The following is a 14,682-nucleotide window of genomic DNA, read 5'->3' on the forward strand; positions in this document are numbered from 1 at the left end:
TAAGATATTCCAGGAAAGGCTGCCACACCCTGCCGCATTAAAACCTTAAGCCTGTTAACTGGAGTCCTCCAGGGCTCTGTACTTGGGGGACCCACTTAACGTTTTCCCTCTACTCCAAATCTCAGACTTTGGTGAAAATTATTGATCTTCAACTCACACAACATATGAAACCAAATTTACAGAGATATTCAATAGTTAGTGTTAGCGATGTAAGTCCCGGTTCATATCTATCTGACAGTAATGATAGATCAAATCAATAACCGAGAGAGGAAACTTCTTGTTATAATATTATTTGGGTTTATTCCAGAGAAGATATCTTACAAGCGTTGGAAAGGCATAGTTCCAGATATGTTCTTCTGACGAGTTAAACATTGATACAGTGTTATACAGTACATATTATGGGATGCTACATCTGGTTGCGTCAAGCGTCATCACGTCAACCATCATGATTTGCGTAGTTCCCTGGGCAACTAGGATTGTTGACATTTTAAGCAGGCAACTCTAAAGGCATATGCTGTAAACTTCTTCTAAGGTTAACTTGCTATCTAATATTGTTTACATACCAGACCCAACACAAGAAAACATGACCAATCAACTGTCTGTGAGGTGCAGACACTTTGACCATATACACATACAAATGGAAAATGGATAAGTCAATCCAAGTGGACATGCTAAAAAAATAACATAACTAAATTATCAGTCAGTCAGTCAAGTCAAACATGAGTATTGAGTATACTATATAGACTATGGAAAATAGTTAATTGTGTAGAATGATAATCCTCTATTTGTCTTGTCTATTTGTCCTGCTCATTTGCACTTTTTATGTTGTTTACACTTGTTTTATTCCTTCATCTCTGTCTTATTGGCTGCTAGGATTAAACGACGTCTCTGCGGCAGCAACCAGTGTTGAGAAAGCCGTCTGAGATCTGTGGATCTGTGGGCAATACAAAGAATGCATTTGGCCGAGCCAAAACAACCTCCCTCCTATTCAACTATTTCAAGTAATGATGATGCTGTTTCATAACTGACCCCCCCACCCCAACCCCCCAACACACACACACACACACACACACACACACACACACACACACACACACACACACACACACACACACACACACACACACACACACACACACACACACACACACACACACCAGATCACACCCCTAAAAGCCACATTCAGTGGTTTGTTGGCAAATCTAGAGTAACTCTTACCCAATTGTATACCAAATGGGTATCACTGAGACTGCTCTCTAACTGGGACTAACAGATTACTTGCTTGCGGACTCCCATTTAAGGTATCAGTCAGTCATTTACTAACCTGGTTCGTCTTTTACTCCAAGCTTATTTGTTAAGCTTGACAAGCCTGACTATGTTGATGGCAAGACTAGACTTGTCTGTCTCAGAGACATCTTTCCCAGACCCTGAGGGATGAGTCATCACAATGAGTCTACACACAAACATTGAATTCTAAGGACACTGACAACTTCAGGACAGCCACTATCAGCACACTGACACTAAATTATAATCACATTTATAAACATTGGTGACAACAATATGATTTTTAATCAGAAGCTAACTGAGTGAGAATTATCAGGTCTGGATCATTAAGTGGTGATAAAATAATATAATTTTTTTATCAACCTATTGGATTCTTGTAAGACAATGCATTATTTCAGCTGGCAAAAAGTCCTCCAGTAACAAACTGTTTCAGGAAGGGAGCTGTTCCAACATGTTGCCATCAGGCTTAACTGGCTCTGGTAACATTAAGGTTTGTCTGTATGTTTGCACAATTCTACATCCTAACAAGAATATTAGGTAAACACTATAGGTTGCTTGCTTACGTTCACGCCCTGAGCACTATAGAGGGTATGCGCATGCATAAAGTGAATGGCAAATCGAGTGGCAAAGCGACAGGCAAATTGAGTTTAACATTGTTTAACGTTGTTTAATGCAATTAGATATGACTTTTCTGTTTGGATGTGGTTTATCAAGGCCAGAAAGTAGTTTTTTGCCACTCAATAGGCGTTCCTGCATAACTTCCGAGTTTGATGATGATGTCACGTGCATACCCTCTATTCCGGACACCTGGTATTTGAATTGCAATCTATGTGTTAGAAATGGACTGGGTTAAATTAAGGGTTCTGCAGATTTAACCACAGAGCTCTGAACCATAATACACCACTAGACATGCAGATCAGGTGTTACTGTATGTATGTCATCTGTCTGTGAATATTAGACTACTTACTTATGCCTGACACCCTTAATAGGGCATAGCCAGGCTGTCGACAAGGGACCTCCATGAGTTCTTGGTCACTGGCCTTCTTTTCTATCTGGGACCACTACCAGGTGTATCCCAGTCTCTTGGTGCCTGGAGATCCCACCGCCAGGTGTTTTGGGGCCAGCCTCTGTTTCTTTTCCCTTAAGGGTTCCAAGTCAGAGCCTGTCTGGTGGTATATGACACTGGTTTGTGTAGTGTGCGCCCGATCCATCTCCATCTGCTTTGTCCAATTTCGTCTGCTGTTGGGAGTTATTTCTCTATCTATCTATAGTCTAGATCATTTGTGCTCATCTTTTCTGGCCAGTGTATATTCAGGATTCTTCTGACACATTTGTTTATCAACAAATGTGTTGTGCTATCCTGACAGTTTGTATTTGAAACTACACAATTAAAAATGTATCAATAACATTAACCTATGGGGCATATCATTAGGAAACAATAAAGGGCCATGGATAATCATTGTGGAACACCACACATGAGATGGGCTGATGCGGAGCCTTGAGACGTCACATTACCAACGGTAGCGGAAAAGGTTCTTTCAGAAAGGTTTGAAGACCAGGTTTCTTTATAAGGGCTTGGACTAGTGGACGAGGCATGTGGACAAGATAGGCTATTACATTATTTGTAATGGAGAGGATAGTGGGACTAACTGTTTCCAAGACATCTTAAGAGAGTGTGGAAGGGAGCCAGTGTTAGTGCCAATGCAAAGTCTATTTGGCTGGTGGTCTGCGTTGGGGTTGGCGGCGGCCGCGTTCGGAGGAGATCGCTTACACACACTGCGAAGACACTGCGAAGGGTAAGTGTGTGACGTCACTGCCCGTGTGAGTGTGTGTGAGACGTGAGTGTGCGTGAGTCTAGTGTGTAAGATGGTGTTGTGGGCGTTGCAGTAGCGACGTAGCTGTTCGTGGCTTTGGTTTTCTGCCTTGGTTTTCGTTCAGCTTGCTGGGTACCACTTTAGAAATATAGAATAGATAATCAACCCTAGTCTCGTGTAGTGAAGTGTATTGTAGTGTATAATCAACCCTAGTCTCGTGTAGTGAAGTGTATTGTAGTGTATAATCAAAAATGGAAGTGCTCAAGCAAAGTAAAATACTTAAAAAATTGCACTGTAGGCCTACTTGAGTAAATGTACTATAGTTACTTTCCCCCACTGCTGACTTTGAGGACAAGATTCATATAATTATAGAATAAAGGCATCTTCAAGATTATACATTATTTATAAAATGTCTGGAAACTATAGTATGGAGTTATAATGTAACAATGTATCAAATCTTATTTTTGACTCCAACAAACACACCGGCCTGAACTCCAGATTGGAAGTCACTGTTCTAAATGAGGGTTTGTGTCATAACGGTTGTCTGTTTGTCACATTTGTCACATGATGGCATGTACCTTCATACACAATGACACAGCAGAAATGTCTCATCACATCCCGCAACTCAGAAACTTGCATGCCTGTCATTAAAAGTGGTGTAAGTGATATTGTTTTGTTAAATTAAGTGTGAAATAGCTCTATATTCCAGTGTTTGTTCAATAACAGGTTCATGATAATATCATTATCATCCAATCTCATACAGAACCAGGGAGACCCCTGGATAACCAGAACAATAGAACCACGAGAACTCTGGACTCTTTATTTTAACAATGGGGGCAGATATGCCGATAGGCCTAATATTTTTCTGATGACATCTAAGACCTACAATTGCTATAAATTGCTATAAAACCTGTGGTAAGCCTATTTAGAGATATTAGGTTGAACATAGTCTGATAATGATGTAGCCTGAATCCTTAATTGCATGTTCAAATCATGTAGGCCTAGCCGCCTATTACATTAAGCTATTTCCAATCATTTTCTATACATTTATTCTTAGTATTTTACATTTTGGAAGAAATTGGCAATGAGCTGCCTGGTACATGGGCCTGAAACCGGCCCCTGATATCTCTATATCATTAGGCCTTTATTGCTTGCTATAGTCAAACAAAAATATAGGCCTATTTAGAGCTTTACATTTTTAGTGACACAAACCTTTTTTGTTTAAAAAAGAATATCCTGGGATCTAATGCTTTTTATTTTAAGTAAATCCTCAGTGTTCATTTATCAATTTATCTGAAAGTGCAGCCTACAAACTGCCAATAAAGTATTCTATATTCTATTATATTATATAGCCTACTTATAATACAGAACTGTAGGCTATATAGGTAGGCTACATTATACAATAAATTAATCTGAAGAAGATATTACCTTAGATCATAATATAGCTCCCGCATAATCCCTGTATCCATGGGGCATAATCACACGCACCTGCCGAACAAATATCCCGCATAAGGGTGTGGACTATTTATTTTCCGAATTTCTCCCTGAACTTGCATTGGATCTAACGGTGACGTCTTGGGAGAGAGGGGTGAGGGACCTCCTTTTAATACTCTAGTCCACATGGTGAGGGATCGTGTGAGATTATAAATAGTGGGACGGTGGAAAAGTTTGCACAGTGTCATCAGTCTAACTATAACGGACCAGGCGTACACGCCAAGACTTCACGACTTCTGCAAAGCAAACCCCCGTCAAATTCTTCAAAATGAACAAAATTATTCTCGGCGTTTTTGCAGTTGGATTCTGCTTTGCATTTGGTAAGAACATAATCAATGCGTGGTTTATGTTGGTTGCTAGCTTCAAGAAAGACCAAGACACCTTTTTTTTGTATAATCTTTAATTAGCCTAACATAATCGATCAATCTCATTCTCAGTCGTGGGCTTGAGGTGATTTTTAACCCAGTTTTAGCATTTACAATGTGTATTTTTAAAGTTTTAAAGTAGCCTACAATTGTGAAAACTATGCTAAAACTAGCCTATAGAAAATATATGGTTTCGAGCTAGATTATCTGCTTTCCCTGTGGAGTTATTTTTCCATCGTAGTTTCATGCATTTATCTACCATAAAGAGCCTTATCAGGCTATATTTTATTTGGGACCCTGTGCTGATCTGTTTTCCAGTGAGCTGCATTGCAAGGTGCGTTAGGCTTCTATGTTGGTTGCTAGCTTCAAGAAAGACCAAGACACTTTTTTTTTGTATAATCTTTAATTAGCCTAACATAATCGATCAATCTCATTCTCAGAATCTCAGTCGTGGGCTTGGTGATTTTTAAGTTTTAGTATTTTAGCATTACCATGTGTATGTTTAAAGTTTTAAAGTAGCCTACAATGTGTGAAAACGTAAACGATGCCTATAAAACTAGCCTATAGAAAATATATGGTTTCGAGCTAGATTATCTGCTTTCCTTGTGGAGTTATTTTTCCATCGTACTTTGATTGATTGAAATATTTATTAACAGTTTGTAGAATTACAGTACATTTCAAGCACAAACTCAATACAAAGACTGTTAACTGTGAGTGGACGACCCAATTAAGCATTACACAACAGCTGGGTCCACATTGTTCAATTTGTAGTTGCATGCATTTATCTAGAACCATAAAGAGCCTTGATAAGGCTATATTTTATTTGGGACCCTGGGCTGATCTGTGTGTGTGTGTGTGTGTGTGTGTGTGTGTGTGTCTGTGTGTGTGTGTACACTCATGGTCTGTGTGTGTGTACACTCATGGTCTGTGTGCTGTGATTACTATAAACACATTATTATAGGTTGGGTTGGGTAAGGTGTCTTTTCACGAGGGGCTTATAGAGCCAGAGCTGTTATTAAGAGATGAATGTCTCATCCTGCCATGCAGACATTGGATGAGAAATTCCTCATCTGCTTACAGCTGAGGCAAACTCACCCAAACTCAATAACTCCCTGTCAACTGTCGGGGAGAATATCCTTTTCCTCAACAATGGCGAAGTGACTGGTCGCCATTGTGAGGTGTATTCATCCTTGTTTAGAGCATTGTAGTTGTTGAACCCCCTCTCTTGTTTCGAACCACACCTCTTTATTCTGGGAAGTTGCACTTCCTGCACTAGCCTGTCCCTGTTCAGGACACATTCTGGACATTGTTGTCGTTTTTGCCTCCAAATTAGATTTATTGGATAGTTATTCATGAGTGAAGAGTGAGTTGCACATACAGGTGATGATAGTTTGAGGTTTTGTTCCTATACAACTTGAGACTGCTCTCTGTACCGAATCGTTTTGCAATGCAAATAATCGGTTGTATCAATACTAATGTATAACTAACTATGTTAAGAAGAAATTTAAAAAAGGGTTTAATTACTTTTCCATTACATATCGCTACACTTGGTCTATCGATAAATGTGTGTATTTTGTGTTCATGTCAAGGTATGGGTTTGTCCATACTGTATGTGTTCAAATATAATGTCCATGTATTTGCTAGAGAATCATTGTTTAGGCTACTTATTTATATCCATATTAAATTAATACATTTTATCTGTAGTATTGTGATACGTTTCGTATCGCTGTTACAATGTATCGTTACACCCCTACTGTGTAGCACTTTGTGCCTTGCCCCACATTTGGTTTGTCATCTAAGGTCAGACGGTTCTCTGCCAGGTTGTGTTTGGACCAACGAGTAAACGGTTACATGCCGGCATTTCGACATACCCCCTTTCCGACAACCCGACATTTCGACATGTCCTGGTCCATTCTGAGGACTTCCTGTTGATGTTTGAAACCACATTATGACCGTTTGTCTTTGTCCAGTTTACAAGTACTGTACTTATAAGTTTATGTCCAGTTTAGGTTAGGGTGAGGGTTTGATATGGGTTGTAGGACTAATGACTGGTCTAACCAATGACTAGTCTAAACTAAGTACTGCACCCGTGCTCTAATGCCTCTATTTGCTGTTTGGTGAGGGAGTGTTTATTGAACACATCATTTTGATATGCCTCTATTTGCCCTTTGAACGTGACTGTGTTGAATTGGATGTGTGTTGTTCCTGTTGCCTGTTGGGATAGATGCAGTTTGCAATGGGCGTCGCCGCGGCTGACACTTAAGACTTTTTGTTCCAGGTGATTAATAAGATGGATGGAACGTCCTGGTACCACTTGGTAAATGATATGTTCTGCACTCTTGGGATGTGGGTACAAATCTGACTGCTGGCTGGTAATACTGGTTCTCACGGTTCTTTATAATCTCTTCACTGTGTACAGTCAGTCACACGATCTCTAAACAACCTGACAGCCGTATGGTGTGTCTAGTCTACCATGTGCTCTATCGTTAAACCACAAAAGCTTAACTAGAAAGGAGCGATCCAGGAAGCTATACCAGACCAGGTACGCTGACTGGACCCAAGGATTCCTTTGGCCATGGAAGCTGCAGGGGGAAATTGCTTTTCCATGACATACGGTTCAACTTTTTGCAGTTGGGGTGCCACCCTATTAATGGTCACAAGTGACCATGTACTTGCTCCAAACTGTATGATGAAAACATTTGGAAATTGTGAGAGGCAATAGACTGGTAAAGCAAGACTAGGGTGTAAGTGAAATAGGCTCTAGCATTGCATTGTGTAGAGACAGTACTTGATTCAAATGTGTTTTTTGTAAAATAAGCCCCCTCTTACAAACCCAGGAGCCAGTCAGTATGGAATGTGGATGGTATTTAAATTTTATATGTATGACCTAATGTGTGGTGATTTGTGAGTTTTGTAGTAGAAAAAAAAGTGTGTTTTTTTTAAATAGAAAATGTACAATATACTGGAAAATCTATTGGTGGAAATAGGCATGGCCTAATATAGGAATAGCATCTTGAATAGCATCACTATTTAAGGAATCCAGAGTTGGATACATTTTGATTGTACGACCAAATAAAGGTTCAAGAGTTGTAGCCCAAAACGTAAAACGGTCTGAAGGCCACATGCTGTACCATGACTTGTCTCTTCAGGTTACAGATTATGAAAGCAAGCTGACTTTCTTTAACCTGAGCTCTATTGCCTTCTACTTTAGCTGTGAGTTCTTGGACAATGTTGCCCCCAGGTGGATAGATGACATGGGTACTGTTTCAGGGGAGGGAGAGAGGGGGAGAGGGGGAGAGAGGGAGAGAGAGAGAATCGGTCCCATTTTATACTTGCATTACACCAGAGCTGTGTTATCCAATTATAATCATACACAGTTGTCATTGTTCTCTTCTCTCATGGGAGCATCAGGGCTGAAGCGTTTCTGTTTTGGCATTCTGTTCTTAATAGTTAATGTTTTCCTCTCTGGTCCATAGCTCTAATGCTTCTATGATTCTGCCCTGTAACGGCATTAGAGCTATGGACCATAGCTAATGTTTTCCAAGTGTTCTGGTGGTGTAAAATAATTTGGAGATGTATTTTGCAACATTAGGCATAGTTTCAAACGATGGCAGAAGTCTCACAAGGCACGACTGCCAGTCAAAGTGACTGCTCTCACTGATTGGATAGGCGATAGAGAACCAATGAAATGAAATGCTGCCCTCAGAACACATTCCAAAATGAACAGACATAATCTGAAATGTCATTGGGCAGACAGCAGGGGGCAGAAGATTAAAGGGGAAAATACAGACCTGTGTCACCCCATAAATGTTTTGAGTGGTGCAACCACTCCAAGGAACAGCAATGTCCGTGTTCACCTATGTGACATTAATGTGACTATGAGCACCAGTATGACTATGAGTACCAGTAGTAGCGCTGTTGTGCCGGAAACAGAGAGAGAGAGAGATTGTGCTGCACTGTTGCCTGCTAATGAGAGGGGGGAGAGGGGAGTTGCACCACTCAGTTTACACGCGTGTGATTTTTTACTTGAGAGCTACTTTCAAAATGACCAGCTCAACAAGAGCCCACTAAAAAATATATTATCCAAAAATTGCAGTGCTGGCATAAGACAAACGCACTTGGAATGGGAAAGAGCGTGGAAATTTTTTAACTTTAAACGTAATGTTGCTGACGTTTGAGTGGAACACATGCAAGTATTGCATTGTGTGTTTGAGCTAACATGCCCTTTCTGATATCTATCAATCAAGTCATCTTAATTCATTATTTATGAATATAAATATAAATATATATATAATATAAATATTTAAATTAGCCTTTTTTTTAATGCAGTTTTTCCAGTTGGAGATGACTTGTTCTTGAAGACAGCGGCTTGTAAATTCCCTAATTTTGCCGTGAAAGTCAAGGAATATGTATTCCTGACGCCATCAGTGATTGTGTTGTACAGAATTTTTGGAATTCTATTAAGAGCTTAATGCCATGGCTCATCATGTGCCAGACACGAGAAATTCCTCATCACTCCAGTTCCCCATTAACCACTTAGCCCTATGGCTAAGTCACTATGGTACTTGTCATATATAAGTAGCTGATTTACAAGCTCACAATATGAAAATTGGGTATCTTCACAATTAGGTGAGTTGTGTGCTTGTAGATTGTAGTTTTTAATAAATGTTGACAATTATTTATTTTATTATACTTTTTTTTTTTTTTTTTACATGCCCAAAATAGAGGAGAGTGAATGATCCAAAAAGGGATTTGCTCAATAAAAACACTCACCCAGGGAATAGTTAACTGCTGCTGCTGATGTTATCATTAGTTGAATTTGAAGAGTGCTTTCATCAGAGAAAATAAAGGCTGTCACAATTATTACATCATCCCTGATGATGTCACGTTATGTCACCAGACCTGGGCTTATTTGGGGGCATTCCCATGTATGGGGATATTGAGTGACTGACAGGAAATGTACGATTTTCATAGCAAATGCGACCTGCACAATAATTCCTTCCTTGGTTGTAAGTAGTTCAATTAATGTAATGTACTAATGTAATGTACTTTCCCATTTCTTAAGGGGATAGCCTACTTGTGGATACATCAAACTCTTATATTTCACCTGTCAACAAACATTGTATTTTTAACACATGAAACTATAAAGTCAAGGAATCTGAATTCCAACTGAGATGCTATCAGTGAAAGGTGTGACTGACGTGTAATGTGTGTAGAACGTGTAGGGAGGCCACGCCCATTTGTTTCCTTCTACTTTATTTAAAGTGATGATGTTACATCCTGATGCATTATGGGTGTTTCTTGTCACGGAGAAGGAACACAGGACAAAGTTAGAGTAGAAACCAGACCAGGATTTAAGGCGCTAAGGTGTCCCAAAACATTAGATGATCATAACCGATGTTAAAGGGTCATAAAATATTGTAATATGGTTTTAGAGACTAAACACATGTGTGGCCTATATCAGACTAGTGTCTCTTGAGACTCCCCTTGAGTTGGTGTCGAAGTGTCCTTGAGCAAGAACCCCTAATTTCTCCCAATGAGCAGGTTGGTGCCTTGCATGGTTTCCTCAGCCGTCTGTGTGTGATGTGGGTGCATGTAATGCGCACACCCTGTAAGGCACTATATAACTGTACCATTTTCCACACACCAATCTGGGAACCCATTGGCAAAACAAAGGAAAAACAGCTGTCTCTTCTCTCCCCCCCCCCCCCCCACACACACACACTCACACTCACACTCACACTCACACACACATGTACTGTAGATGTCGTCATGGGTTGGTTTCTGTTGTGCTGTTTGTTATTTGCAAGCCAACTCATTTTCACAATATATAAAAGCATGCAAACAAGCACACCAGAACAGTGCATGTGTTCACTGGAGATGTGTTCACTGTGTGTGTGGCATTTCTCAACGAGACCACACTTTAAACCTCTAACCTCGTAACTGCTCAAACAATTACTGGCACGACATAGTTCAACATCGGGAATGCACACAGTTATCAGTCTGGTTCTTGGGCCAGTAATAATCTCTTGTCGGATGTTCTGCATGGGACAAGCAAACCTTACAATTTGTGCCTTTTAGTAAATGATAATCATCACACACAAAGTGAAGTTGCTGCAGTCTGCAGACATGTTATGTTATGTCATGGAGATGTCAGTCTGCTCCCAGACGTAGTAGTACATGGTAGCCAGAGGCCATGTCTCACAATCAAGGCACTGAAGGCAGACAACTAAAACCAATGATATTGTACGGTAGTAACGGTACTGTACATAAACATCACTTTGTGCTCTTTTGACAGTTCCCCAATCGACCCACCTTATCTGCCTCAGACTGTACCAAAGTGTCGATCACTTAACACAGTTTGCTGCGTGAATGAGCTTTCATCCTAGGAATGCGGCTGAGTGTCCGGGGAAACTCCCATTTCCTTTTGTTGTGTGTTTGCACCCACGTATGCGCACGCTTGTTGGTGAAAGAATAGCATGACAAACCGGTTGTTGCACAAACGTATATCATGTGACCCATAACGTCATACAATGTATGTAATCGTCTACACTGTGGACTACACATTATGCTGCTTTCACTACAATGTGTACAGTATATACAGTGCTGCAGTACATATAGTACTATATAGTACTACAGTATGTACGGTACAATACAGCACAGTACAGTATTGAACACAGTGCAGCTGTATATGAAGTTACTTTAGTGCTTATGATTAGCAGTGTATTAATATTGGCACTTCTATATTTCCACATTAATCCTGCTATCCCTATTTTGGGCATGTCATTGTAGTTAAACATTTTCAAAAGATATAGAAAATAAGCAAACGATGCCATGCCTTGTGAGCTTGTAGATCAGCCATTTTCTCTGCACACCACAACAAAGTATAAAATAATCCTTAAGCTGTTCACTCAGAAAGGCAAACCTATAATAGTCCTGCCAGGAGTCAAAGGCATTCCATACAGAACATTTCTCCATTATTTCAGACCCGTGCACGCTAGGGAGTGCCACTGTCTTGTAACCTGAGACTATAATCCTTGGCGCTTGAGCCTGGGTGTGCCCGAAACTGGTGCTGCAAGGCAGGTGTGGGAACTGGTAAATCACATGATGGTTGTACGTCAGGGATGGGGTAAAGTGAGGCCCTAACTCTTAAGGGTTACGTGAGGTTGTTACAAATGGATCCTTACAGGTCTGTATTAACTCTCAAAGTTATGGGGCTCCTTGAAATGAAAACGTTTGTGGTGTACATACAGTATTATGTTATTTGGGATTGGGTTCCAATGTCATATATCATGCTTTTCCCCATCAAAAAGATGGGGAAAAAGGCACATTTGGCACAAAAAAAACTAAAGGCACATTTGTTACTGCATGTTACTACAGACCCTACTGTAAGATTATTTGTATTTAACAATTTTACATGTTTCATACTTTATAATTGAAGTTGAGTAGAAAAAGACACGGATGCAAAAATACTTCCCAGTCAATTCAATGGGGAAATGACCCTTAATCTAACTTTGTATTGTCTCCGTAAACATTTTCCTAACTAGTTTATGATTTCAAATCTTTGTTTCAAGTCTTCTTCAATACAACATGATGATCATTTAGTAAATTATTGTCCCAAGACCCATTAAGAGTAAAATAGACAATAAAGCATGGTATGCATTAGGCCCGGGGTATGGCTAATTATGATTGACCGGCAGGCACCACCATAGGCCACCACTGCGAGGCGGTAGCGGTAACCAGATAATATCACTGCGTGGCAACTCTGGTTACATAGAGATGACAGTAAAATGAAATGTATTGCATTGTTGTAAATGAGGCACTCATGGGGGCAGGGGTAAGGTACCTGTCCAGCGCTGTGCAGTCTAATATTTTGAATGATTGAATCCATCGCAGTGCATCCAGCTTGGCCAAGTAAGTAGCCTTGCCAAGCCATGAGGCCCATAGGGCAGGAGCCTATCTCCTGTTTCTGTAGCGTATGGCAGCTTGATGTACAAGTACACCCCCTGGGCATGACGCTAGTATGTCGCAGGGACTTACCCCCAATCCAACCCTTGCTGAGTGTCAAGCAGGGAGGCACTGGGTCCCATTTTTAGAGTCTTTGGTATGACCCGGCTGGGTTTGAACCCCGACCTCCAGGGCAGACACTCTACCACAAGGCCACTGAGCTGGTTAAGTTTGGAAAAGCTGAACTTGGCCAAGCGTCTATATTTATTGGCTGTGTTCTGGGGAAGGAAGTCAGGAAGGGAAAGTGTGCTTTGTCTCTGCACTACGTGGTCTCTCGAGACAGACTGTTGACCTTGTTGAGCTTGTAGATCTGTAGATCAGTGCGAGACCCACGCACAACTAGTTATAACTTTTAGCATCACTTTGCTCTTGTGGGGGGGGATTCAACCATCTTTTTCGAATGTCGTTAAAATCCCAGTTTAGCAGCCAAGTACCCCACAGGTTTCTTAAGGAATACAAATGTATTTGAAAAAAATCATAATGGGAGTGGGACACAAGCCTGGGAAGTGACATGGCTGACCGGGGTGTAGTCCTGTTATTGTCTCGTTTGGTAAATAGCTTTGAGCTTTGTTTCTGTGTTTAAAAGACAAACAAAGTAGTCTACTCTCTGCTCTGCATGTGTCATTACTCCACACCACACTCAATATCAGGTTAACTTCATGTAACCCATCACTGGACCCGAGTAAACAGCTCTCCTAGGTCAACCCTTTGTCCAAACAAGTCACTCTGGCAACAAGCAATCACCACAAATATTTGTGTGACAAATGATGGCATGTTTACTGCGTCACACAGACATAAAACATGTTGATTTGTGAACATAATTACTTGAAGCTCATTGTTCTTCAACTTCTTAACAACATATTGCCCTTATCTTTGTGTGTCGCACAGTACATGCTCTGGAGTGCTACAATTGTGCAATTGGTATTGGGGACCTCTGCCTCACCACAAAGAAAACATGCGACGCTGGTCAACACTGCTACAACGGTGTCGGAAAAGCAGGTAAGTCTCAGAGAAAATGATCTGTTCAGCCTGAAAGCCACCATCAAGCAGTATAGCTTTCCAGTGAAGCCCAATTTATGCTCCTTCGCATAATGGCGTCTCTCGACAATAATAGCCAACCTATACAAGCTCACAACACAACACGTGATGAGCTTGTAGGTCGGCTATTTTACGGCAGCTGATGCTGTAGTGCAGGTAAGCATAAATAGGGTTTCACAGGTTTCCAGAACAAAATGGTTGTCTGTGTATGTCCAGCAAAAAAAAGCTTATTCAGAGGTTTTATTCTGTAAATGACTAATACATCACTACTATACTCATAATCATTTCTAATGAGATATTCTTTTCAACAGCAGAGGCATGTGAATTGACTAACAGTAACATCTCTTCCGAAATGTCAGATTTATCTATCTATGAATGCATGTCTCTGTACGTATGTCTGTAATGCATGTAACTCGTTAACCGTTCGCCGTGTCAAATTCGACACACGCGTTCAACACCCCTGCAGGGAATGCAGTGCCCGGTGTCAAGTCGGTCGGACCCACGGTTGTCCAGAACTGCCACAAAAGGCCTCTGCCCAGGCTCTGATCAAAAAGTAGTGTCCATGTAGCTAGATACTTTTGCCATGTAGCTTATAGTGTAGCTTGCTACAATTCTATGGGGATAGCTTCCGTTGTAGTTGAGCTATATTTAATAGAGAGTAACTGGTATTGTAGCTTACT

At 40.6% G+C, this 14,682-nt stretch overlaps 1 protein-coding gene across 1 annotated transcript in view; it reads left to right on the forward strand.

Moving 5' to 3' along the window:
- LOC308332298 (uncharacterized protein) overlaps positions 1–14,682 on the forward strand; it is a 60,334-nt gene that overhangs the window by 43,874 nt on the left and 1,778 nt on the right. The window contains exons 2-3 of the mRNA XM_080788112.1: positions 4,793–4,912; positions 13,853–13,963. Coding sequence (XP_080644238.1) covers positions 4,861–4,912; positions 13,853–13,963 — 163 coding nt within the window. The 5' untranslated portion in view covers positions 4,793–4,860. The remainder of the gene's footprint in view (positions 1–4,792; positions 4,913–13,852; positions 13,964–14,682) is intronic.

Source organism: Protomyctophum bolini (genome assembly GCF_963924005.1).
Source record: "Protomyctophum bolini genome assembly, chromosome: 17".
In the NCBI taxonomy this organism is placed as follows: Eukaryota; Metazoa; Chordata; class Actinopteri; order Myctophiformes; family Myctophidae; genus Protomyctophum; species Protomyctophum bolini.